Genomic DNA, 23,658 nt, shown 5'->3' on the forward strand with positions numbered 1-23,658 from the left:
GATGTCTCCTTCTGACTGATTGTTTCAGAATAGTTTTGTCAATTGAGTTGAACAATAGTTATTAGCTTTGAGATCTTTCAAACTTGCTTCATCAAAAGCTTTCTTTTAAGCCGTGGATAATGTTTCTTCAGACTCTGGTACAACAAAAACATTTTGTACGACACTCCAGTACTCCTTCGACCTCAAAAGATTTTCCATAATAAGACTCCAATGGTCATAATCTATGTCGAACTTTGGAATGCTTGGTTGCGCAAAGTTATTCCCTTCTGCCATCTTCTCTTTGACTGCTTGCACTTGTTCTTATTTTCTCACACACAGGTCAGGCTTCTTTGAGAGCTCTGATACCAATTTTGTTGTTCTAAAATAATTCTAAAAATACTTCGATAATATTATTAAGGAATAAAGGCTTTTAAATAGCCATACAAAATACAATCTGAAAGTAACATTCAGAAAATGTCCACACAATATGGAGTCAGTTACGTAACAGAGAAATAGAGTAGAAGAAGTCTACTAGAAGTCGTTCCTAAAATTTAGGAATTTATTAAAAACAAACTCCAAGCAGTTACAACTGCTTGCTTAGCCCTAACAACCATACTTTTTAATATCAGTGGCTACTCAACTTTAACTAACTCCTCAGAATGACCTTTAACCATGGTTATCAAAACCGGACCGGTCAAAGAACCGAAAAAAGTAAAGAGTGAAGGGTTTAAGGTTTAACCAGGGTTAAACAGGGGTTGAACCGATGTTCAAATAATCCTAAAAAATTATAATTTTCATTTTATTTGCACCTTCCAACATAATAAAAATGTTAATTTGAATTTTATATTCTAATATATAACTTAATTATCATGACCAATTATAACTTGCATATTCTGAATGTAACAAAAGCTTAACATAACTTGATTAATTTATATTCTGATATATATAAGTTATATAACCAAATTATGAAATTAAATAATATAACTTAATTTTATTACATATATTATTAATATTTTTTTTTACTACATATGCTAATGATTTAATTTATTGGTTTGTTCTATGTGAACAAACAAAAATCAATTGATAATCAATTGAAAGTATGAATACCAAACCATTAACAAATATTCCTTCTTCAAAAAACAAAAAACAAATATTCCAGTACTATATTGATACTAATTTGAAAGTTATGTTTTTTTAAATGAAATTCAAGTTAAATTTTTCTTAATTGGATTAGTAATTTTAATTGAAAGTTAAATTTTTATTTTGTTTAAAAAAATTACAGTTCAAATATTGAACCGTTTGGACCGTAAAAACTGTGACCGAGTTTCCGGATCGATGGTTCAACCGGTCGGGTCACTGGTTTTTTAACGGTTTTTTAAGATGTAATAAAATAGTCACTTCCGGACCGGAATACCTACCGGGTCCGGTTCAACCCGGTTGAACCGGCCGGACCGGTTCAATCCGGTTGAACCGGCCGGACCGGTCCGGGTTTGATAACCTTGCCTTTAACGATTTCAAAATAAAAATATTTAAGAATTAAAATTGTTCAGAATGACATTTACCATGAAAGCATATTTTTTTTTCCTAAAATCAACTTTTAGGAGATTTCTCTCTCTAAAATTCACTATCTCTTCTAACCAAACAACACTTAAATGACCTCAAAACGAAAGTTCCTTAAAACATTATTAACTCTTCCAATTTTTTATTTTAAGACCATTAATAATCGTTTTAAGACATTAAATGATCACATATATTAAAAAGTATAAAGTTTAGTGACTATAATGTTAAGAATTGAAATTCTTAAAAGTTCATGATGTAATTTACCCCAACAAATCCATTGGAAATTTGGGATGGTTTAAAGTTTAAACGACACCGAATGATCACAATTTTTGACTTGCAACCAAAATGGAAGGTCAATGGCAATATAATGACACAAAGGTAGCAGAGAAGCAAGTAACGTCAAAAATGGAAGATATATGGAAGAGAGCGAAGCAATATGCTGAAGACGCGGCCAAGAAATCCCAAACCCTAACGTCATCCAACAGAATCTCCGATCTAGTCGCCGAGACTGCTAAGAAATCCAAAGAGCTTGCATTGGAAGCCTCCAAGAAAGCCGATCAGTTAAAAATTGCTGCTCTCAAGCAAGCCGATCAGATCCAAATCAAGTCCATTTCGGATATCATCCCTTCTCAGCTCTCCTCTCTATCCATTGTGAATTCCTCTTCGTCGTCTTTTCCCTTTTCTTCTTCTTCTGACTCTACAGCTACGGATCCAGAGGAGCTTCTGAAGTTTGGTGTTACTGATGATTTGAGAGATTTTGTTAAGGGACTGACTTCCAGTACTTTCAAGAATTTTCCAATTCAAGGTATGCTAGTTGAATGTGAAAATGTCATTTCTCCTGTTCGTATTTTTTTTTCGGTTTTGATATTTACGTAGGTCAATTAATTTGTTTGACGATGTGGTGGTGATCGGTGTAGATGAAGCTGAGGCGTCTGAGGTGCCGACTACGGCATCCAATGTCCGGAAAGATCTTAACGAGTGGCAGGAGAGACATGCCACTCTTGTTCTCACTAATGTTAAGGTAATTTTGTGTTCCCATTTTGCATTTCTAATACATTTTAAATAAAATTATGTATTTGACAGTTTTGATTAGGAAAATTATTTATTGTTGTTTGGGGGCCTAAATTGAGTATACTTTTGAAACTATATTAGAATTGTTAGACGCAGTGCTTCAGTGCTTACTGGGTTTTCAACAATTTATGAAAGCAAATGTAGCGGCTTCTTGTCTTCTCCATACTTAATATGCTTGAAATTTATCTCTTATTGCTAAAGATATTGTTCAACCCTCTCTGCTCCGTCTCACTTTTGCACTGATTAATTTAAATTGCGTCAGAAGCATCAAGAGAAAATTCCTTTTTTATAGGAATAATTATTGTCCATGCTAGAATGATTGTTCTAAAATATCATGTTCATTGTGCAAGACTTGTCAGATTCTTACTGCGTAGAGTTCAACCACCAAGTTTGGTATGGATTTTTGCGGTTCCTCTATGCCTAGTTGTATGCCAATTTTGGATGCCTTGATGTTACTCTCTGTTTATTCCTTACCTTTGCATGGCAAGAATTTTGTCATTTTATATTTGGATTGTATTTACCTCCAAATAGAAATGACATTGCAGTCTTTCTGATGATTAATGTACTAATGCAGCAAATCTCAAAGTTAAGATATGAATTATGCCCTCGCACAATGAAAGAAAGGAGATTCTGGAGGATCTACTTTACACTTGTGAGCACTCATGTTGCAACGTAAGTTCATGTTAATTTTCTTGAGATTTAGTTATGCGAACTTATGCCAGATGTTATAAGATTCGAAGTAGTTGATTTTTGACAAAATGTTGTCCATGCATTGCTACATCATTGTTTGAATGTTTCTATATTAAAGAATTATAGGAACAATGCAAGGGCTGATTAAAGAATGTAACTGTTGATATTTAGCGTCAATATTTTGCCTCAGCTGGTTTGATTTTATTTCATAGATTCATCTTTTGTTGTTTTTACACGCCAAATTGTGAAAAATAAGAATGGAGTTGTTTCTGTTGTCGATCTATCTATATGAAAGAGAGATTGCTTTTGAATTTTGACAAAATAGGCTCATATTGCTCACTATCTTGGTTTCTGTTAGAACTCAGGTATGAGAAGCAGTATATGGAGGATATTAAGCGCAAAGGTGAAGAACAAATAAAAGATGACAAATCCAATCAAAGTCCAGTATCTGGAGATAATAGTGGATCTCAGATGAAAGAAAATAACCTGAAAAGCAAAACATCATCAGCTGAGCAGGACTTGGACACTTTTCTTTTGGGAGACCTTGAAGACAGTGATGGAGATGCAGGTATTGTTTGAACCTTGAATATGTAATAACTTGTAGGATTAATTGGTCGCAAGGCCATATAATTGCTCAAATGCCAATTGCGTTGAATTTCTGAATGAGCCATACTAGCATTTTTCAGGCTGCCATGCTGTGCTGGTGCTGAATGAGCTGTTGAAAATAAGTTTTTGCTACAATGTCCTATATATATTGAAAGGCTGATATTGAAAAATGAAATCCAGCAGAAACCTCATAAAGTAAAAGCTTCGAGGAATTACACAGTGGACCCATGAATTTCTCCTTTGATATAATTAGGATTTTACTCCTAGAGAACACTGGTTCCTCATAATCAAATTCTTGAAATTCTTATGAGTTTTTGTAGTCCAGGACAGTGTTTTACTATCCAAGGTTTACTTCTTTGTCCTTCAAGGGTGGCTCTATCTCATGCCTGGGATTAGGATTTTACTCCTAGAGAACACTGGTTCCTCATAATCAAATTCTTGAAATTCTTATGAGTTTTTGTAGTCCAGGGCAGTGTTTTACTATCCAAGGTTTACTTCTTTGTCCTTCAAGGGTGGCTCTATCTCATGCCTGGGACATGCATTCGAGTAATTTTATTCATGAACTCGCTGGTGAATGTGGGGAAAAGAATACTGATAGTAATACATGCTTAAGGAGTTAAATTATTACAAACAATTGATAAACTGAAGACAGCTGATTTTTTTTAACAATTTATGTTTCCTATTGTGCTCTTTACTTTCAGTTGGTTAATCATATGCAATATTTCTTAGGTGATGCCGATGCCGATGGTGATGGCAGCTTTGATGATGATTTTGACAAGATTGACAATTCTGTGAGTTGATTTTGTTTCATTTTAGTGGTATCACTTTGTCTCCTATGGTACATTTTAGTGTAGCACCTTTCAATTTAGGCATGACTGAGCATGAATAGATTGCCATGATTATGAATTTGGAAAACAGAAAATATAGTTTGAAGCACATTCTGAAATTATTGTATTGAATTTTATGGGCATTTGCAGGATATTGAAGATGAGAAGCATTCAAAGAAAGCATCTGCTTCTACTGGTTAGATTGAAAAGAAAGAGTACATATGGCAATGGGGAGAATCATATATTAATAGTTTGCAGCAAATGCCAGTGGGTTAGAGGCACAAATTGTGCAGCTTGTTATAGTATAGATCTTATTTAAGTTGTTTTGGACAGTGATAAGTTATTTGAGTTTGTTGAAAGATTAGGGTACCTCAAAAATCTATATTTGGCTTGTACAGATTTCTAAATTCAGTTGATTTGATATTTTAATTCAAAATTTGTTTTGATATATTATAGCATCTTAATGACTCTTTCCTCTACAGCCAAGATCAGTTGTAGTAGAGATGTAACCACAAACTTTATGGCTATATAAAACAAACAGTATTCATTTGATTCAGAAAATGGGCTTTCACTTTTGGACTGAACTATGAGTCACCAGGATTCGTGAAACTCAACCTGAATGAATTCTGAGCATTCCTTCCTGCTATAAAATAATGATTACGCCTAACATCAGGTTACACAAAACAAAACAGAATTGCTTTTATCAAATGTTACAGTTAAGTTGATATTTTAATAAACATTTTCTTTTTCAAAAATTAGAACTAAGCACTTTTTTTGCTAAGAAAGAAACATCTCACTGAAACTTTCCATGGGCAAAATCTGAAATTGTGAAATTTTTATCATCTTATTTTTAGTCCATATCTACCCACTTATAAAATTAAACTTTGTAGATATTCAATAAGCAAGCAAGATATCTTACTTCCAAATCCAACAAAACACACCAAATTATTAAGTATTTGCTTGACACTATGCTCTCGATTATCGGTTTGAGGGGCTGTTAAAGATGAGACTTATTTATGTTAATATATGTTTCTCATTTATCCTTTTGTTAACTTTCTAATTTCACTGGGATGCTAGTTCTTCCTTTCTTCCTATCTCTATCTTTTTACTCTCACTGGCCCATAAGACTCTTGTTGTGTTATATACTCACCCTATAAATCGAAACTCATCAGAGAAATATACAGCAAATACATAATACATTTTTTCTCCTATTGCTGATTAGGGTTGTAATCGAACCGAGCCGAGCCGAGCTTTGGCCTGCTCAACCTCGGCTCACTATAAAATTAACGAGCCCGAGCCGAGTTTTGGCTTGCTCAAGCTCGGTTCAGCTCATTAGAAAATAAACGAGCTTGAGCCGAGCCTCAAGTTTGTTTCGAGCCCAAAATTCTCTTTGAACTTGGTTCATTAAGAAAATTATCTAACCAATAATTATTTGTAAGTAAATCGTTAATTATATTTATAAGTTTGCTCACAAGTAACTCTTTAATTGTGTACATAAACAAGTTAACAAGCAAAAATTCGTGAATAAATAAACAAGATGCTTACAAATAGTTCGTCTATTACTTATTTATTATGTTTGTGAACGAACTCATTTAATAGCAAACGAAATAACATCAAGTTCAGATATTTGTGAACTAACACAAAACTATATAGTTTTCTACAAAACAAAAAGTTGTTCATAAATGTTCTAATCGAGTCTGCTTGCGAGCTTTCGAACCGAGCTTTGGTTTGCAAGCTCGTTTACGAACTGAGTCAGTAAATCGTGCTCACTAGCGGCTTGTTTACAAATCGAATCGAGTCGAATTGAACTTTTATCGAGCCGACCACCGAACTGCTCATGGGCGGTTTGACTCATTTACAGCCCTGTTGCTAATAAACATATCAAATTATTAAAAGCTAATATTTTATTATAATAAAATCAACATATCACATCATTAAAGGTCAACGTATCACGTTTTTTTAAAATAGGCATAACATCCATGCGGCTCTCCAATCTAAAGTTTCAAAGTCAATTAAAACCTTAAACTATCATAATTATGAGTCAAATCTATTAACTATGCAAAAATCATTAATTGAGTCTCATCCTAAGCAAAAAAATCATTAATTGAATCATCATCGAATATCATTCGATTGAATAGTTTCAAACCCTCTTTCCCAAAATCAATTTGAACCAATACAGAGATCATTACAGTTCATATCAAATAGTCACAATTTCCGATTTTTGAATAAAGTAAGAACTCAATTGATGTTTTTTTACTTAGTTCAAAGATCTCATTAATAATTTTTACAATTTAAAATTGTAATTGACTTTTAAGTATTTTTACAATTTAAAATTGTAATTGACTTTTAAGTTTTAGTTTAAAGAAGGAAATGGATCTTATGCCTTGAAAATAAGGCTCATAATTAAAAAAAAAAAAAATACAAACCATGTAAAGTGTATATATATATTTTTTTTAAATAAAAATAACACAAAGTACATGCTTTTTCGTAAATAACATATTCCTCCGCTTGCAAAGATTTAAAACTAGCTTGTTTTTTCTGTTTATTGTAGAATGTAGAAACCTTGTAAGAAAGAAGGGTATCGGTTTGGTTTCTTTTTCACATACATACAGCAGCCTCCAAGATTTGATGGCATTTTCCAGTCTCGTAGCCTCTAAACATTCGCTCAGAAGAATCTCTATTCTCTCCATTTCTCTTCAATTGATCCCCATTCTTCCCTCTTCTTCTTTCTCTTCTCACTGCACACGATTTCCACCTTGTGCTTCTTCATCTCCCTCACACTCTCCTCCATTCCCAAACAAACTTCCTTTCACAGTTTCTGCTCATGGAAAAACATGGCAGGATCCCTATCATTGGATGCAAAACACTACTCACCCTGATTTTCTCCATTACCTTAACCAAGAGAACTCCTATGCTCAAGCATTCATGGCCGATACTCAAATTCTTCAACAAACTCTGTTTCATGAGATGACGAATCGAATACCTGCACAAATTTCTACTCCTCCCGAACCTTGGGGTCCCTGGTTTGTCCATTTTTCACCTGCCTTTTTCTTTGTTTTGCTAATCTTCATGAAACCATTATTTTATTACTCATCTTTTCAATTGAAACTGATTTTCCTTTTAAGAATGGTATTCAATTCTAGCATGATGCTTCGGGATGTACTTCCCATTATTTCAGCCGTTTATGTTGAGCTCAGTAGTAGTTGAAATTATATGCTCAGGCATTATGGATTGCGTGCTTGGTGTTTGTGTTAATGCTATGTAATCAATTTGATCCGCTGGTCAAGTTGATGGCCTGTTAATTAATTAACCTTAGGTTCTGGTTTGAATTAATTGTAAGAATTGTAGGAACTATTGAGAAAATTCCGTCTTTTGCTTGAGCAGGTTATACTATCAGTATATTCCCGAAGGGAAGCAATACCCAGTTCTATGCAGGAGGTTAGATTCTGGAAAAAGTGGCTGGGAAAAGACAGACCTCAGTTATCCAAGACAACAGTTGGGCATGGAACAAATTTTGCTTGATTGGAATCAAATTGCAGAACAATATGGCAAGTTCCTGTCTTACCACTTCATATTCATATGGGATTTTTCTATTGTTTTCTTATTAAATTTCTTTTCTTATTATTCTTACATAAGTATTGATTGTATATTTTGAGATGAATACATATGTAAGTCTGTATCCCTGTAAAGATCATTTTGCTTCTTGATATTTTATCATAGTCTAAAAGGTAAGACAAATATGTAGTTTTCAGAATCTCAGAATTTTAGAAGAAAGATTTATAATCTTGACATGTTTCTATATGGATGCAAGCACATAAGTCTTTGCAAAGGCTCGTAACTGTTCATGGCAACAGGGCAGGGACATGACAGGGGGTGCGAACAGAAACAGAGAATCCTTCCCCACTGCCATCCCCACCCCTAATTGTCTGTATATTGAAACATGTGTTGTCAAAACGCAGTCCTCAATTCTTTTTTGCAAATGAAACTAATTATATTTTGCACATTTGCTAACTGAACAATATTGATAACATTTGTACTTACTGTATGTACATTTGGGATTGCAGGTTATGTACATGTAGGTTCATGCCGAGTTTCACCTGACCACAACTTTCTCGCATACACAATTGATATTACTGGAAATGAACAATTTATTCTTCAAATTAAGGATCTCAGAAATGGGTCAGCTGTTCCAAGATCAGAAACTAATGGAGTTGTTAGTTTGGCATGGGCTCAAGACAGCAAGACTTTGTTCTATACAATTTCAGATGAGAATCAACGTCCTTACAGGCACATCTTTTTTGCTACTTTGTTGAGCCGTACCTATGTTGACTTAACATTATTTCATTGTGACATCTCTTATGTTTGATAGGGTTCTCTGCACAAAACTAGGATCTGAAGAGATAAAAGATGTTCCTGTATTCACTGAAAGTGATTCAAGCTTTTGTGTGGATATAACAAGCACAAAAGATGGCAAGTTCATAACTGTGAACTCAAACTCAAGAACTTCTTCGGAGGAAGGAATTTACTTATTTCCTTTTAAACTTCTTGCACTCTAGGATTACTCTTTCGGAGGGGCTTATATCATGCCTTATGTTACAGGTTTATGTTATTGATGTAACAAAACCACTTCACAGATTGCAAAGAATACACAAGCGTGTTTCTGGTGTGCAGTTTTTTTTGGAACACCATGGTGGTCTGTATTACATTCTCACAAATTCTCCTTCCAGTGGGTGGGCTGGTGAAAGTTATTACTTGGCCACATGTGAGGTTGAACATATTCACACGTCTAAGTGGAAGGTCTGTACTTCAAAATTATCCATTGTTCAATTGGACCCTACTTACGATTCAATTTTCCCTGTTCCCTCACCTTTTGCCCAACTCTATATCATTTTACAGAATATCATCTTTCCTAGTGAAGACATGCAATTTCAGGATATGGACATTTTTAATGGACATTTAGTAATTTTTCTCCAGAAGGAAGGTTTACCTATGCTATGTTCCATCAATTTGCCTATCAAGGTCGACTATAAGGTATTGGAATTTCCTTTTAGAAAAATCTTAGTCACAAGTAGGATTCTTTTAAGTTTGCTTTGCGTCTATTACTTATTAATTTAAGAGGTTAAAAATCTTGTTGACAGAGTTAACAAGTAATCAAGAAGTATGCATTCAATTCCTTGTTTAAGACCTATGATTGTGCATAGTTACAGGTGGTTTCTAATCAGTGAAGCAATGGTGAAGAGGAGGATAACGATGGCAACATATACTAGTTTTATATCAGAAAATGCTTGTTGTTCAGTTTATTATTTTCCCTGATTGTTTTACAGAGTGAATTGGAGATTGAGGATCTTCAACCATGGTTTTTCCCTCTGCCTTCAAATCTATGTAGCATTGTTCCAGGGTCAAACCATGACTTCATGAACCCAGTGTACCGAGTGGTGGTGTCATCTCCAGTGGTATAATTTCCATTTACAAAAGTACAAGAATTTAAGTTGCAATGACGTATAATAGTTTCTAACTCACAATTCATTTTATGTTGAGGGTTGCATATTTATATCTTGTCCTAAAACTCATGGCGTTTCCGTTGCTGCTCCCTGTCAAGCCTCTTCGCTAACATGCATTTCAGAAATATATTTTTAATTTCAATTTTAGTCCATAGCTCATTTTTCTTCTAATGACATGGTTTGTTGCATTGCCTATTCAGTACTTAGTTTTCATATGGTATGTTAATCATCAATCATCTAACCGAAATCTTGTCATTTATTATTCGAGTTTCTCAACATATAAGATCAAACTTCCCATCACGACTCAGGAAGCTGTCTCATATGTTGTGCATTTACCTAATTTGGTTCCCTTTGAATGTGCAGATGCCCGATGTGATTGTTGATTATGACATGTCAAAACAGACATTCTCAGTTGTGCTGCAGGAGGAAGTGAGAGGAATGCCCAATAATCATGAAACATGCTTACTAAACCATGATCTAGATACGCCTGAGTATCTTGATACGCAAAATGGTGAGGAGAAAAATGGCCATAGTGTTGAATTGAGGAAATGGAAAGATTTTTCTGATACATACTGTTGTGAAAGAAAGGAAGCAGTTTCGCATGATGGTGTCAGGATTCCGCTGACCATATTATACTCTCAAAAATCCTGGCAGAAGAATCTGTCTCCTGGACTCTTACAAGGCTATGGTGCTTATGGGGAGGTTTTGGATAAAAGCTGGTGTCCAGATCGAGTGAGTTTGCTTGATCGTGGTTGGGTTTTGGCTTTTGCTGATGTGAGGTTTGTTCCATCAAGTTTAATGTATTTCTATTGAGCCTCTAAACATACTGCTGTTTTTGGAAAGACATCAATAACAGATCAAATTTATAAATTAAAATGAATCAAATCATGTTTAAAGCTTCTTATTTAGTGTCATGGAACCGTTTGAACTAAAAGCTTAAGTTGATAGTTAATGGCCAGATTCATATTAATATCTGACACACCCCCGCACGTGAATGCCACTAGGCTTGAAGCGTGCAGAACACAAGCTCATATTACCATATCCTGCAATTTAACTGGCAGGATTCGAACTGTTTGAACTAAAAGTTTTAAGCTGATAGTTAAAGGACCAATTCATATTAATATTTAATATCTGACGTTTAGCTACTCCTTTAATTAGTTTAAATGTAAACCATAGTTATTAAAGGCGCGCCTCAGGCTAAGGCTCCAGCCTTAGCGCCTCTAGAGCCCAAAGGCGGGCGCGGTCAGTCAGGCGCACGCCTTAGTGCGCCTTGGTGCGCCTCAGCTACCTTAGGGTAATTTAGGGAGTTTTAGGGTTGAGGGTATTTAGGGTTTTGAGGATATTTTAGGGTTTTTTAAGTTCAGAAAATAAAAGAAAAGCAGGGATAGACAAAGATCGACAGTTTTTACTCCACATATCGCAACAGGTAACTCATGCCTTAGTAGTTAACTAGGACTTAACTCATGCATTTTATGGTTTTATTGTTGTTATTTGACTATTTGTGATTATTTGTGACTAGTATTATGAATTTATGATATTTTTTTTGTGTGCGCCTCGAGTCGCTCGGGCGCGCGCCTTAAGTTGCGCCTTGCGCCAAGGCTCCAGGACCCCCCTTGCGCCTTAGTGTGCCTTGCGCCTTTAATAACTATGATGTAAACTTTGATCTGTTTCAGTTTTACCTGTCTGTCTTTCTTCAAATTCTCACTCCATTTTATTCAAAAACAAAATAGCCAAATGCTATCTGGCATCTTTTTTGGTTGACGAATATTTTCATGGCCGTTTTATTTTATATATATATATATATATATATTTTAGTCATATTTCAAAAGTTTCACAACTCTTGCTTGGGCAGGGGTGGCAGTGGTAGGGATTCGTCGTGGCATAAATCTGGCAGTGGTTTGGAAAAACTTAATTCCATGTATGATTTTATATCATGTGGTGATTACCTTATCAAGGAGGGTTATGTTCATAAAGATAAGCTCACTGCAATTGGATATAGTGCTGGGGGCCTTCTTGTTGGCGCAGCTATCAATATGAACCCGAGTTTGTTTCGAGCTGCAATATTGAAGGTAAAGATGGAAATAGGATATTGTAAATTCTTACCTTTTCTTTTTTTCTTTTTCTTGACTCTTTCTTGTTGGGAACAGCGTGACGATTAGAAAACAAAATGAAATCTGTGTCCTGTTATCATCTTCAACATGAACTAAAAAAAAGCAACATTGAAGGCAAATATTAAACGACTTGAATCCACTATTCGAGAATTACAGGAAGATGCAAGCTTCATTGGTGCTAATATTCAAGAAATCGTAGAATGAAGACTTTGATTTAGTTCTTCGTATCAAGTCAATCCTTGATATGCTTATGAAGCTTAAAATTCTCTAAAATTGTTATATCTTAATCAAGTTTTTGCTCAAATGCTATAAATTGTGATTTACATTGAAGGTAGTTGGTTACTTTTGTCTAGATATGTATACGATTCCAGAAAGTTCAGTAAATACTTTCCTTTCTAAGTATTATGTACACCTTGCTTTTAAAATCTTAGAACTGACGTTTAAGTGTTGTGTCAGGTTCCATTTGTTGACATATGCAACACATTGTTGGATCCAAGTTTGCCTCTTACAATACTGGACTATGAAGAATTTGGGAATCCAGATATGCAATCCCAGTTTGAGTATATTTTAAGTTACTCTCCTTATGACAACATTCCTCGAAACGCGTGCCTTCCATCAATGCTTGTTAGAGCATCATATCTTGACTCAAGGCAAATTCATTACTATCCAGAATCTTATGTTTCATGAAAGCTTTTCTGTATATTCTCTTGGACTCACTTAACTTTGTGGTATTGTTGCTAGGGTTGGAGTTTGGGAAGCAGCCAAATGGGTAGCCAGAATACGCGATAGTACATGTGTAAGTTGTTCGCGGTCGGTGATTCTGAAGACGGATATGAGAGGAGGACACTTTGGTGAAGGCGGTCTCCTTAGCCGATCTGAAGAAACAGCTTATGATTATGCTTTTTTGATTAAAATTGTAGAGAACTTAACAGACACAAAGTTGGTCAAGCAGTAAGGAGAGTTTCAAAGTAACATAGATGCTGCAGGTGATAAATGGATAACTTAAAAAAACACATTGACATGATCCATATATATTTGGAAATTTTAGTGATATTTTGTAATACAATTACAATATTAATGTCACTGAACATAAAGTCTATAATCATAGTTTACATATCTGCAAATGGCAAATAGAGTTGTATGTTATATTGTCATTCAGGATAAGCGTTTAGCTGGATCATTGCCAATTGTGACTTCAGTTGGTCACCCTTTGAAATGGTAAAATGCTATTAATGTAACCAAAATTATATTATATATATATATATATTTTTTTTTTGAATCAAAAATTATATTATATATTTTTTGATGTGCTATTATAATTTATAGGGCGTTTTATATTGGATTCATATGTCATGTGATGACTAGGGGATTAAGATATATATCAATAGGAGTTTATTGGAGGGATGATTATACTCTGTTATTTTTTAAGACTGTTAAAGTAAAAATTCATTTGCTATTAGAGCAATGCAAGTTATTATTAGTTTAAATAATTTTATGTGATAAAATAGAGAACTTTTACGGTGAATCGGGTGCAATGGACCTGACTACTGAAAAAAGAGAATCATATTATCCATTGGAATATGATTGGTGTAAGGAAAGAAGATGTACATTTGTTATGTTTCTATTGGTAAGGTCCAATGGACCGGGACCATAATAGAATTTCTCGATAAAATGAAGTTTAAAAGTGAAAGTGTTTGGTAAAATTGATATTTATATCTCATTTTATTATTTGATAATTTAGAACTAGTGTTTTGATTTTTTTTGTGGATTGCTATACGCCGCCCCTATTTTACTTACCATCGCCTCCTGTTTGACATTTTTGCCCTTTTCATTTTTCATTCAAAAAAGTGAAATTCTCTCAACCCCGAAGAACAAAACGAAGAAAAATCATGCCTCCAAAACAAGGAAAAATACTTGAACATCTAAGTTTCGTATTAATAGAAGGCACCTTGATTAATATCATCACTCTATGGGTATAAGCTATGCTTACTTTGTTTTTGACAAATACTTACACATTAAAAATTTAAAATATTATTTAGTATTTATTTTTATATATATTTTAAATATTATTAAAAATTTAATTTATCGTTGCAATATAAATAGAGTTTACCTTGTATTTAAATTTTAAATATACATAAAATATAATTTAAAAGTCTCAGTAAATTTTATAATTTAAATTAGATTATATATATATATATATATATATAATTTATGAGGTTATCTGATTTAACCAATTCGAGTTAATCGGTTGAATCCATTGACCCTTGATCCACTTGTTAATCTGTTTCGACTTCCGATCTGGTTTTAAAACATTGCTAAATAGTAAGTAAAATAATAATTTTTTTTGAACGAAGTACAACTTTTTTTTTTACAATAATATTATAGAGATATGAACAACATTAACGTGGAAATGTGTTTTGTGAAAATGAAAAGTATAATTTTGTCATCAAATAAATAACGATAAAACACAAAGGCATGTTAAGATGGACTGGTGCCGAACCCATGTTTATTGAATTGGATTGTTAATTCAAGGTGATAAGACGGGATAGAGTTGAGATGAAAAAAAACTTTAATATAACAACGTAAATTGAATAAATAGGGATGAAAGACAAACTAATTTTTAGTTCATTGATGAGTGGAATGTAAACAAAAATATAATGTGAACTATAAACTAAGCTAGGTAACTAAATTAATACTATTACAATGAAGAAAATCCCTATTTGTAATGCTCTTGGTCGTCATCTAGTCCGATTAGGTCTTTTAGCCTCTTTCTGATCGGAATAGAGTGGATTAAGTCAAATAAGATCGGACCTTTCAGAGTAGAGTTTCGATAAGAATCAATTCCTACTTCTGTCGTAGCTCGACGGGCTACTGTGTCCAACTCGCCGAGCTGGATTGTGATTTTTGAAGGTTGACTTCTCGATCCATGGTTGACTTTGAAGGCCTGATTGTAACTGAAATAATTCGAAACTCTTATTAGACCAAGATAAGACAGAAGACACTATAAATTAGAAGAAAACAACGAGAAAAGCATATAAATAGGGCTAAGCTAGACTCTAAGACTCTATATAATATGGCGATAACAACCTCCTCACCTTTTGAACCTTGCTTTTCCTCAAGCAAGTCTCTAGATCAAGACAAAATCAAGGCTCAAACAACAAAGATGATGCAAATTGATAACAGGACTAGTTTCACTTGACATTCCATCGTCACCATTTATGCAAACCAATCTAAAGATTAGAAACTTAGAACATGATTGAACTTGATTTAAAGGTTATGATTTTCTCAAAAGTAATAACATCATACAACATATCCTAATTTGAAAGCGTGAACCAATCTAGAACCTCATAAAGTGGTCTTTCAAGGCTTTGTATTTTCTGTTTTTGCATAGCCTTTTCATTTCTTTTCGCCCAAGGTTAAAGTGTTTACATATTTTGATATCTCGTTATAAGCATTGCAATATGTGATGTTTGGGTTCTCAATTCCTTAATCACCACCACTTGCTAATCTAATTATAGACTCGATCAACAAGGTCTTTTACACGGGTTGTAATGAGAGTTTATGTGAGGTATGAATGAGAGAATAATGTGTGTATTTATGGAACTACATATGACTTTGTACATAATTTAGAGCATATCAGTGTACCTTTGGAAGATGTGTGGTGAATGATGGGTTTGAAGATGGTTTTTCCTTTTTTATTTCAGAAATGCACTTGATTTTTCTTTTTGTGCATTAGCCATTTTCTGTTTTTATTTGGCTTTTTCTGTCTTTTTCTGGCCTTTTGCCTTTATTTCTAGTTTTAGCTTCTTGCTCATGGATCTACATTGTGTACCTTGACGATTTGCTTTGGTTGAAAGAGGGAAATTCGTCTGAAGATGAGTAGCTCAACGAGTTGTGGTGGTGAGCTCGTCAGGCTATAACAGAGATATCATCATATTTGCTGAATTTTTGTTCAAGTCCCTTGGGGGATTTTTGGATTTTTAACACACTACAACTAATTTATGCACATAAAACACAGTAATTCCATGGGTGTCAAGGGTAGTTATGAACCACGTTGGCACTCGCTCCTTATTGTGTGCAACTTGTGGGGACATGATAGAGTTGTGTACGAATTGCAACTTTGTATTGTTTCCTAGTTATTTGTGTTTTTGTAAAGTTAGAATGCTTTCTTAATTATGTATATATACTCATGGCTATAACTTATATTGATTACAATTGAATACACAGTATTGTTCACTATTTCAAGGATGTTTTATAAAATATTTCTCAAAAGAGATAAATTTGAGAATGTTTTTCTTGCATTATGTTACAGTTGTTGTCCTAAAACATGACTCTAACAAGTGTAGTTATAAGCGCCTCAATGGTGTTATCTTGGATTAATTGGATGTGGATGCGGATGCGATGGCTGGTGCGTTCGGGATGTTGGCAAACCGACAGGAGCTACGACATTAGAGGTTGGGGAATCGAGTTGCTCATGGTCCAGGCAGACCAGCTGTTAAGTGGAGCAGACCGGGGGAAGGCGGGGTGAAATGTAACATGGATGCAGCGATCTTCGGTGACCGGAAGCAGTTTGGGACAGGTGCGACTTTACGAGGACAGACATGCGATTTTTTGGTGGATTATAGCTCACTATCAAATGGAATTATATCGGCCAAACTCGCGGAAGTGCGATCCTTGAGAGAAATTATACAATGGGTGTTCTCACTCCTGTATGTCAATATTACGTTTAAATGTGATGCGAAGGCGGTGGTTGACACATTTCACTCCAGACGTAAAGATCTGACGGAGTTCGGATGTGTCATGGAAGATATTCAAGTTGGTTTTCAATCACGTTCTAATTGTTTTGTGATGTTCGTTCCATGGTTAGCGAATGAGGCGACTGATGCTATAGCCTGTCATGCTTATTCTAATGTTAATCTGTTTAGTTGTTTTATAGCTCATGGATTTTTAAGATCTATTCTTTGTAAATATATTGTTGCCACTAGTTAATGTATAATTTTGGTTTGGTTGAAAAAAAACAATAAAATATATAGTTTTATATACATTGATATTTTCTCATTTAGGGGTCAAACCAATCTGTTTTTCCCAATTGAAGGGCAAAAGTGATACTAGTCCAAATGTATGAAAATTAGAAGAATAAAGACAATGCGTGTATAAACAAATTTATCTTCAACACATGTAATTAAGATCTATTCTTTGTAAATATATTGTTGCCACTAGTTAATGTATAATTTTGGTTTGGTTGAAAAAAAACAATAAAATATATAGTTTTATATACATTGATATTTTCTCATTTAGGGGTCAAACCAATCTGTTTTTCCCAATTGAAGGGCAAAAGTGATACTAGTCCAAATGTATGAAAATTAGAAGAATAAAGACAATGCGTGTATAAACAAATTTATCTTCAACACATGTAAAAAATAACAAGAAAAAAATAACTAAAAAAAGGATCAAGCTCACGGGAAGAACATGTGCTATCTCATATAGAATCCCTTACTCTGTTTTCTACAGAAAAGAAGAAGAAGAAAGCCACTGCATTCCCAACTCACGGAGAAAACAGAAGCTATTTGAAGAGGAGGAGGCGGACTACATTCCAACAACCGCGGTTCTCATCGGAAAATTGGACAGACATACCGGCGCTTACCCTCACCTAAGTCTCCGAAATCTGAAATACCGATAGGTTTTTTTTTTCCTGTCCTTCTTCGCGTGTTTCCTGTATGTTTCTTCTTGTTTGTCAGCAAAAGGTACATAGCTTGTTATGTTTTCAGAACTTTAACTCTTTTCGTTCCTTTTGCAGCATTTAGACTCGTCAATGAGAGGAAAAGGAAATCAAAATCAGGATGAGGAAGAGTACGATGAAGAGGATTTTGGTTCAAGGAAAGATGGGCCGTCTTTGAATGTTACTTCTAACAACAACAATAACAGTAGTAATATTAACAAAGGTGTGTTTATCTCTTGTTAGATCCAGCTTTGTTTCATTACTTTCTATGAAGGTGATAAAATTATTGTTCTTCTTATTCGTTATTTTGAGACAATTATTCATGACGTTTCCGAAAACTACACCGAGGGCAAAATTTTGTTTATTAGTTTTTGCCAAGTCGTAAAAATTTGAGCCTTTATGTCCTTGGGGGGTTAAAATCAAAGTCTTCTTCTTCCTACTTTTCGTTTTAATTGAATTAAATTGATGTATTGTGGGAATTTTTATATGTCAATCTCAGATGGGAAGAACAGTGATAAGGCTAGTGCCATAAGATCGAAACACTCTGTCACGGAGCAAAGAAGGAGAAGCAAAATTAACGAAAGGTTTGTTATTCTATATCTGAACCTGCTTTTTTTGTTCAACTCATGGTTGTTATTGCTGCATATGCTTTCATTTCCACAGAGGGGCTACTTTAAGAACTTTACTGCCATTCGTTTAAATTTCATCAATTGGAAACAAGGTGGTTTGAGCTTATTTTCATTGAGGTGGTTGCTAACTGGTTGGATTGGAAATCATGTCAATGTGGAATATCCTGTGGCTCTTTAACCAGTCATCTTAGGTTGGACTTATCTGCTCGACACTTAACCTTCTGCGTTGAAGTGAAAATGTGGGACTGATTTCCAGCCAATGCTTCTTGTACATTTAAACTTGTCATCATATGACATATGCTCATCTTTTTTTTTTTTTTTTTTGCTTTTCTACATTCTTCTGTTGCAATCACTATATCTAGAGATTATAGACATGTTGGTTTTGCTGCTATTCTAGACTCTTCTTTTTGTGAATTTTCTTGCTATAATTATTTGAGTTTGTTATTTAATTTGACCAGAATTCACCTTAACTGTGGGTTTGTAAATATGGACACACTTATATGCTGCTACTATAGAATAGGAATTATATAATTGCTCAAAGTGTGCATGCTTTTCGGAGCTGTCACTCTTTTTTTTTTTCTTATTTCAAGATTTCAGATCATGCATTTGTAGTGTGAAGAAGTATACTAGTACACAAGGACAGGTTCTTATATTTTCATACAGAGTTGGAGCTATAGTCCTTCAGAGATTGATATGGTTTTAGAGAGGGTTTAGAATATTATCTGTCGTTATTCCTTATTAATAGAAACTCATAAATGTTCATTAACCATTATTTATTTCCCTCAGATTTCAGATATTAAGAGATCTTATACCTCACAGTGATCAAAAGAGAGATACAGCATCATTTCTATTAGAGGTGTGCCTTTAATATGGAAACTAACTATAGCATCCTTGTGTATTCTGTCATAATTATTCAGTTCAAATTAGCTTACTGAATATTAATATTCTTCTACAGGTGATTGAATATGTCCAATACTTACAGGAAAAGGTGCAAAAGTTTGAGGGTTCATACCAGGGATGGAATTCTGAGCCCACGAAGTTGATGCCATGGGTAAGGCTCTACTGCTTAGTCATGTATTTGGTCCACTTAATGGCTTTTATTTACGTGTATACAAAAGATACTGCCTGCCATCCTCTGGGAGTAGAGTTGATGTTCACAGTTTGCTAATTCAATTACTAGATGTAGAAATTCAACATAGGGTTTTCACACATTGAACCTATTGGGAAGTGAAATATTTGATTTACCATGCATCATGGATGTTTTCATTTTCTATATGCCCTTTGAAGTTTCAAATACATTAATCAGAGGAGGAATCTGTAATCTGGCTACGGATTAGCAACTCTACTAGAATTCTTCATAATCCTTGAAAAAAGCAGATGCGAATATTTATTGAGTAATTGGAAAACTATTTTTTCCTTTGGAGTCTTTTGGTTTGAGCCTAGGAATTGATGCTTTTATGGACTGCGATTCACAAAAGGTTGAGGAAGTTTCTGTTCTTCACGGCTTTACTATGCCTTTTGATCAGCCCTTTTGATGCTTGTGTGTTGTTGAATTGCTAATAATCCTTTTCCAGGTATTTTGGTTTTAAATTTGGTATAAAATATTGAACTTGTGATATTGAAGGAAAGTTGTCTCCTTGAACATGCGAATGATCTTCTTCTTCACTCATATGCTTCTCCCTGCTCTTTTTATTTTAATTTTGGTTCTTTGGGGAAAGAATGTAAACATTGAATGTTTACCACTTTAGCTTTACAATACAAGTGTCTGGTGGACTCAGGCATATTTTGCTTCAATACTGTCAGCTTATCTGCAATATCTCTTACTCACTAAAACTCATTTCAAATTAATTACACTTCAGCTTCCTCATTATTGCTCTTTGCTGTAACTTCTGGAAACTAGTGGTGGTGAAAGTAATCTGAAAATGCATCTAGTTTAGTATTTGTTTACCATTTAGAACATTTCAGATTTACTCTGGTTTCTCTTTTGAAATAGAGAAATAGTCATTGGCGGATTCAAAATTTCTCTGGTCATCCACAAGCAGTAAAAAATGGTTCTGGTCTAGGGTCAATAGTACCTGGGAAATTTGATGAGAATAACATCGTCAGCCAGGCCATTCTTACAGGCACGCAAAATCATGTAACTTCTGACCCTAGCAAGGCAATAGAAGAGCAATCTCTTCCCATGCCCCTGCAGCCGGCCGTTCCTACACCTGTTCGATGTGATGCTGTTGGTGCTAATCCTCTTCAGCAAACTGTCTCTTATGCACACTCAGTCGAGTTTCCCACTACTAGTGATACTATGGTCCAGCCAGAGGAGCTAACAATTGAAGGAGGGACAATCAATATATCCAGTATTTACTCTCAAGGGTGAGTGCAGTATTTTAATTTTATTTATTTTATTTTTGCTTTTCATAGCTTTTCTTGAAGATCTTCATCTATTATTCATGGATGCCTTATTAAGTTATTACAATCTAGAGTGTAGGGTTAGCCACAGCTATATATTGGATTGTTTCTTTGTGGTCTGGTTGCTAATTTGCAGGCTGACATCAAGTATGTTGTGTGAATCAGGTTGTTGAACAATCTTACACAATCACTACAAAGTGCTGGGGTGGATTTGTCGAATGCTAATATATCTGTGCAGATTGATCTTGGGAAGAAAGGAAATAAAGGGGTGGCATCCATTTCATCTACAGCTAAGGTATAAAAACCGAATCAATTGCTTGAAAGCAAGTATGATATTTACAATGTGCCTGCCAATCTTGATGAGTCTAGAATTGCTTTCCAGGATTCAGCGAGTATCCCTTGTAGCAATCATCTCATGGATGTGAACATGGGAGAGGATTCAGATCAGGCTCAAAAGCGGCAAAAGACATGACATGAGACGAGAGAGTAAGGATTTTTTTCGTGTGTCTCATATTCACTATGTTTTCTCTGTGCTGTTTTTTTGGGGCCTTGGTGTAAATGGGTATGGTTTGGTTTTGCTGAGATTGATTGATGTTAAGAGGTGTTCAGCAAAGATGATATGTTTATAAATGGATTCTCCTTGTCCTTGTACATCTCTCGTCAGGAGATGCCATTGTCTGTATCCTCTTTGTATCTATACCTATCCATATATAAAAACTAGTTCTCAGCCTTCACTTTGTGTGGTATCTGCAAATTATATATTAGAGAAACATTTTTTATTTTTTTTATCTTTCTTTATCTTAGGAAAAGGAAATAAAAGAAAAGACATAATGAAATAGCAAATTCATATTTCATTTATATTATTGACCTTGTATATATTGAATAATTGAAAAGTAAAAAGGCTATATATTCACCTTCCATGTTTTAAGATGGAACAGACAGCATTTTCAGATAAAAAAAGGAAAAAGATGGAAAGGGTTACTAATACTTAATGATAAAGTCCATGTTGAATTAATTGCATATACCTAACAATTTAATGATACTACTTGTTATCTAAGAAACAATTATGTCAAATTTTATTGTTTGAGGAAAGAGAGAAATGGATTTTATTGTGATCGCGAATCTTCATATCCTATTCCACCAACACATGCAATTGCTTTCTTTTTACATTTTTAACACAAATAACTTTCTTATCTTTATTTTTGTACATGCAATTTTTTTTACTTGATCTTTCTTTTGTCCACCATTAACAAATTTTTTCCTCTTATACTTGCAAGAGCTCCATTATTAAGCTGACCCCATCACATTAAGAAGCGAAGCAACGGTCACATTAAGAAGCGAAGCAATTCATACCCCTTCTGATGTTCTTATCTACAAGATTACGACCAATCTTTTCACTTTGATTGATCATACAAGGAAAAATGCTGAAAACACAAAACGAACGAACACATAAAAGATAGCAAAAGAAGAAGAAAAATGTCAAACATTATACCGGTCAAATAATTCACTCTAAAAAACATACGAAAAAAGAAAATGGTAAAAAAGAATTAAACTTTAAAAATAAAGCAAGTGTGAAAATACCACAAGTTATAATGTTTGGTTAAGTTTATACAACTTTTTGCTTTTTAACAGAACAATAGCATTTTGGAACTTTTCATGAACAATCTCGAACATGAGCTAAACCACCTTAGGCTAGGATGGCGGTGAACCGTGTTTGACGAGCATGAGTCGTTAATAAGTGTATGCGTTGTGTTGTAGGAAGTATAGCGAGAGAATTAGTTAAAAAGTACTTACTCATCTTGAACTAAGAAACCTAATCAAGTAATTAGTAGGAGAGGTTGAATTGTGAAATTTAATCAAGTAAACGGTGTAACTGAGTAATTTAATTATATCACACGTAGGGATTTTGTCTAACTAAGCATCGCATCCAACTCTCATTGGACCCCTAGAGCTTTCTTGCCCATATGTAATCTTTCCATAGTTCAAGTGTTATTGTCTTTTCAAAGCATGAATTTCTTTTTGTGGTAGCATTACACCAGCCTATATCATTGGCAGCCTCCTTAAAAGACCGTGGCTCAACATCTGAAGTCACAACTACAAGAAATTTTTGGTTTTTGGCTGTAAATTTGTCACAATTAACATAGTGGACGGTAGGAAAAGGTGTATCTAAGGGATTGGAACGTTACGTTGCGAATCAGATGGAGCTGAGAGATGGACTTTTAAGTCTCATAACTTGACTGATGTTGGTAAGTGAAGGTTAAAATTCAAAAACTTTCTTATGTTTCATATTGAAGGTAACAGTCTACAAAAAAAAAATAAAAATAAAATAATAATACTTAAATTGATAGGCTATGTATATAGTTTGTCTCCAGAAATTTGCTACACATAAAATTTACATAGAGATTATGTTTATTTTGTTTTTGACAAAATAAGTCTTACTTTATTTTTTCCACCATTAGATCCAATGGTGAAAAAAAAAACAAAATAAACATATAAAGCATCTAAAATTTAACCTCCGGAAAAATAGTATAAAATATAACTAATAATAGAACCAGAAAAACA

At 34.2% G+C, this 23,658-nt stretch overlaps 3 protein-coding genes across 3 annotated transcripts; all 3 read left to right on the forward strand.

The window, feature by feature from the left end:
* Nucleotides 1-1,910: 1,910 nt before the first annotated feature.
* Nucleotides 1,911-5,181, forward strand: LOC136233892 (uncharacterized). The gene is made up of 6 exons (XM_066023626.1): nucleotides 1,911-2,344; nucleotides 2,457-2,560; nucleotides 3,185-3,282; nucleotides 3,666-3,868; nucleotides 4,636-4,697; nucleotides 4,884-5,181. The coding sequence occupies exons 1-6, from the start codon at nucleotides 1,945-1,947 to the stop codon at nucleotides 4,932-4,934; spliced, it is 918 nt and encodes a 305-aa protein (XP_065879698.1). The 5' UTR covers nucleotides 1,911-1,944; the 3' UTR covers nucleotides 4,935-5,181.
* A 2,105-nt stretch (nucleotides 5,182-7,286) lies between these two features.
* On the forward strand, nucleotides 7,287-13,469 carry LOC136233902 (uncharacterized). The gene is made up of 11 exons (XM_066023634.1): nucleotides 7,287-7,756; nucleotides 8,118-8,281; nucleotides 8,798-9,020; nucleotides 9,103-9,245; nucleotides 9,331-9,530; nucleotides 9,630-9,764; nucleotides 10,058-10,186; nucleotides 10,598-11,013; nucleotides 12,087-12,303; nucleotides 12,802-12,995; nucleotides 13,087-13,469. Exons 1-11 carry the CDS (start codon nucleotides 7,362-7,364, stop codon nucleotides 13,298-13,300), a joined length of 2,430 nt encoding a protein of 809 aa, XP_065879706.1. The 5' UTR covers nucleotides 7,287-7,361; the 3' UTR covers nucleotides 13,301-13,469.
* A 4,315-nt stretch (nucleotides 13,470-17,784) lies between these two features.
* On the forward strand, nucleotides 17,785-21,939 carry LOC136233913 (transcription factor BIM2). The gene is made up of 8 exons (XM_066023643.1): nucleotides 17,785-18,025; nucleotides 18,143-18,287; nucleotides 18,564-18,648; nucleotides 19,480-19,549; nucleotides 19,649-19,744; nucleotides 20,687-21,060; nucleotides 21,262-21,391; nucleotides 21,479-21,939. Exons 2-8 carry the CDS (start codon nucleotides 18,158-18,160, stop codon nucleotides 21,566-21,568), a joined length of 975 nt encoding a protein of 324 aa, XP_065879715.1. The 5' UTR covers nucleotides 17,785-18,025; nucleotides 18,143-18,157; the 3' UTR covers nucleotides 21,569-21,939.
* Nucleotides 21,940-23,658: the final 1,719 nt, after the last annotated feature.

This window comes from Euphorbia lathyris, chromosome 1, assembly GCF_963576675.1.
Source record: "Euphorbia lathyris chromosome 1, ddEupLath1.1, whole genome shotgun sequence".
In the NCBI taxonomy this organism is placed as follows: domain Eukaryota; kingdom Viridiplantae; phylum Streptophyta; class Magnoliopsida; order Malpighiales; family Euphorbiaceae; genus Euphorbia; species Euphorbia lathyris.

Excerpts from the sequence above, each read along its gene's own strand:
- LOC136233913 (XM_066023643.1), top strand. The coding sequence starts at position 18,158 with ATGAGAGGAAAAGGAAATCAAAATCAGGATGAGGAAGAGTACGATGAA. Across the intron at positions 18,288-18,563 it reads CAGTAGTAATATTAACAAAG|ATGGGAAGAACAGTGATAAG; the intron begins GTGTGTTTATCT and ends TGTCAATCTCAG. Across the intron at positions 19,745-20,686 it reads CCACGAAGTTGATGCCATGG|AGAAATAGTCATTGGCGGAT; the intron begins GTAAGGCTCTAC and ends CTTTTGAAATAG.
- LOC136233892 (XM_066023626.1), top strand. The coding sequence starts at position 1,945 with ATGGAAGATATATGGAAGAGAGCGAAGCAATATGCTGAAGACGCGGCC. Across the intron at positions 2,345-2,456 it reads CAAGAATTTTCCAATTCAAG|ATGAAGCTGAGGCGTCTGAG; the intron begins GTATGCTAGTTG and ends TGATCGGTGTAG. Across the intron at positions 3,283-3,665 it reads GTGAGCACTCATGTTGCAAC|GTATGAGAAGCAGTATATGG; the intron begins GTAAGTTCATGT and ends GTTAGAACTCAG.
- LOC136233902 (XM_066023634.1), top strand. The coding sequence starts at position 7,362 with ATGGCATTTTCCAGTCTCGTAGCCTCTAAACATTCGCTCAGAAGAATC. Across the intron at positions 9,765-10,057 it reads CTATCAAGGTCGACTATAAG|AGTGAATTGGAGATTGAGGA; the intron begins GTATTGGAATTT and ends ATTGTTTTACAG. Across the intron at positions 12,304-12,801 it reads TTCGAGCTGCAATATTGAAG|GTTCCATTTGTTGACATATG; the intron begins GTAAAGATGGAA and ends GTGTTGTGTCAG.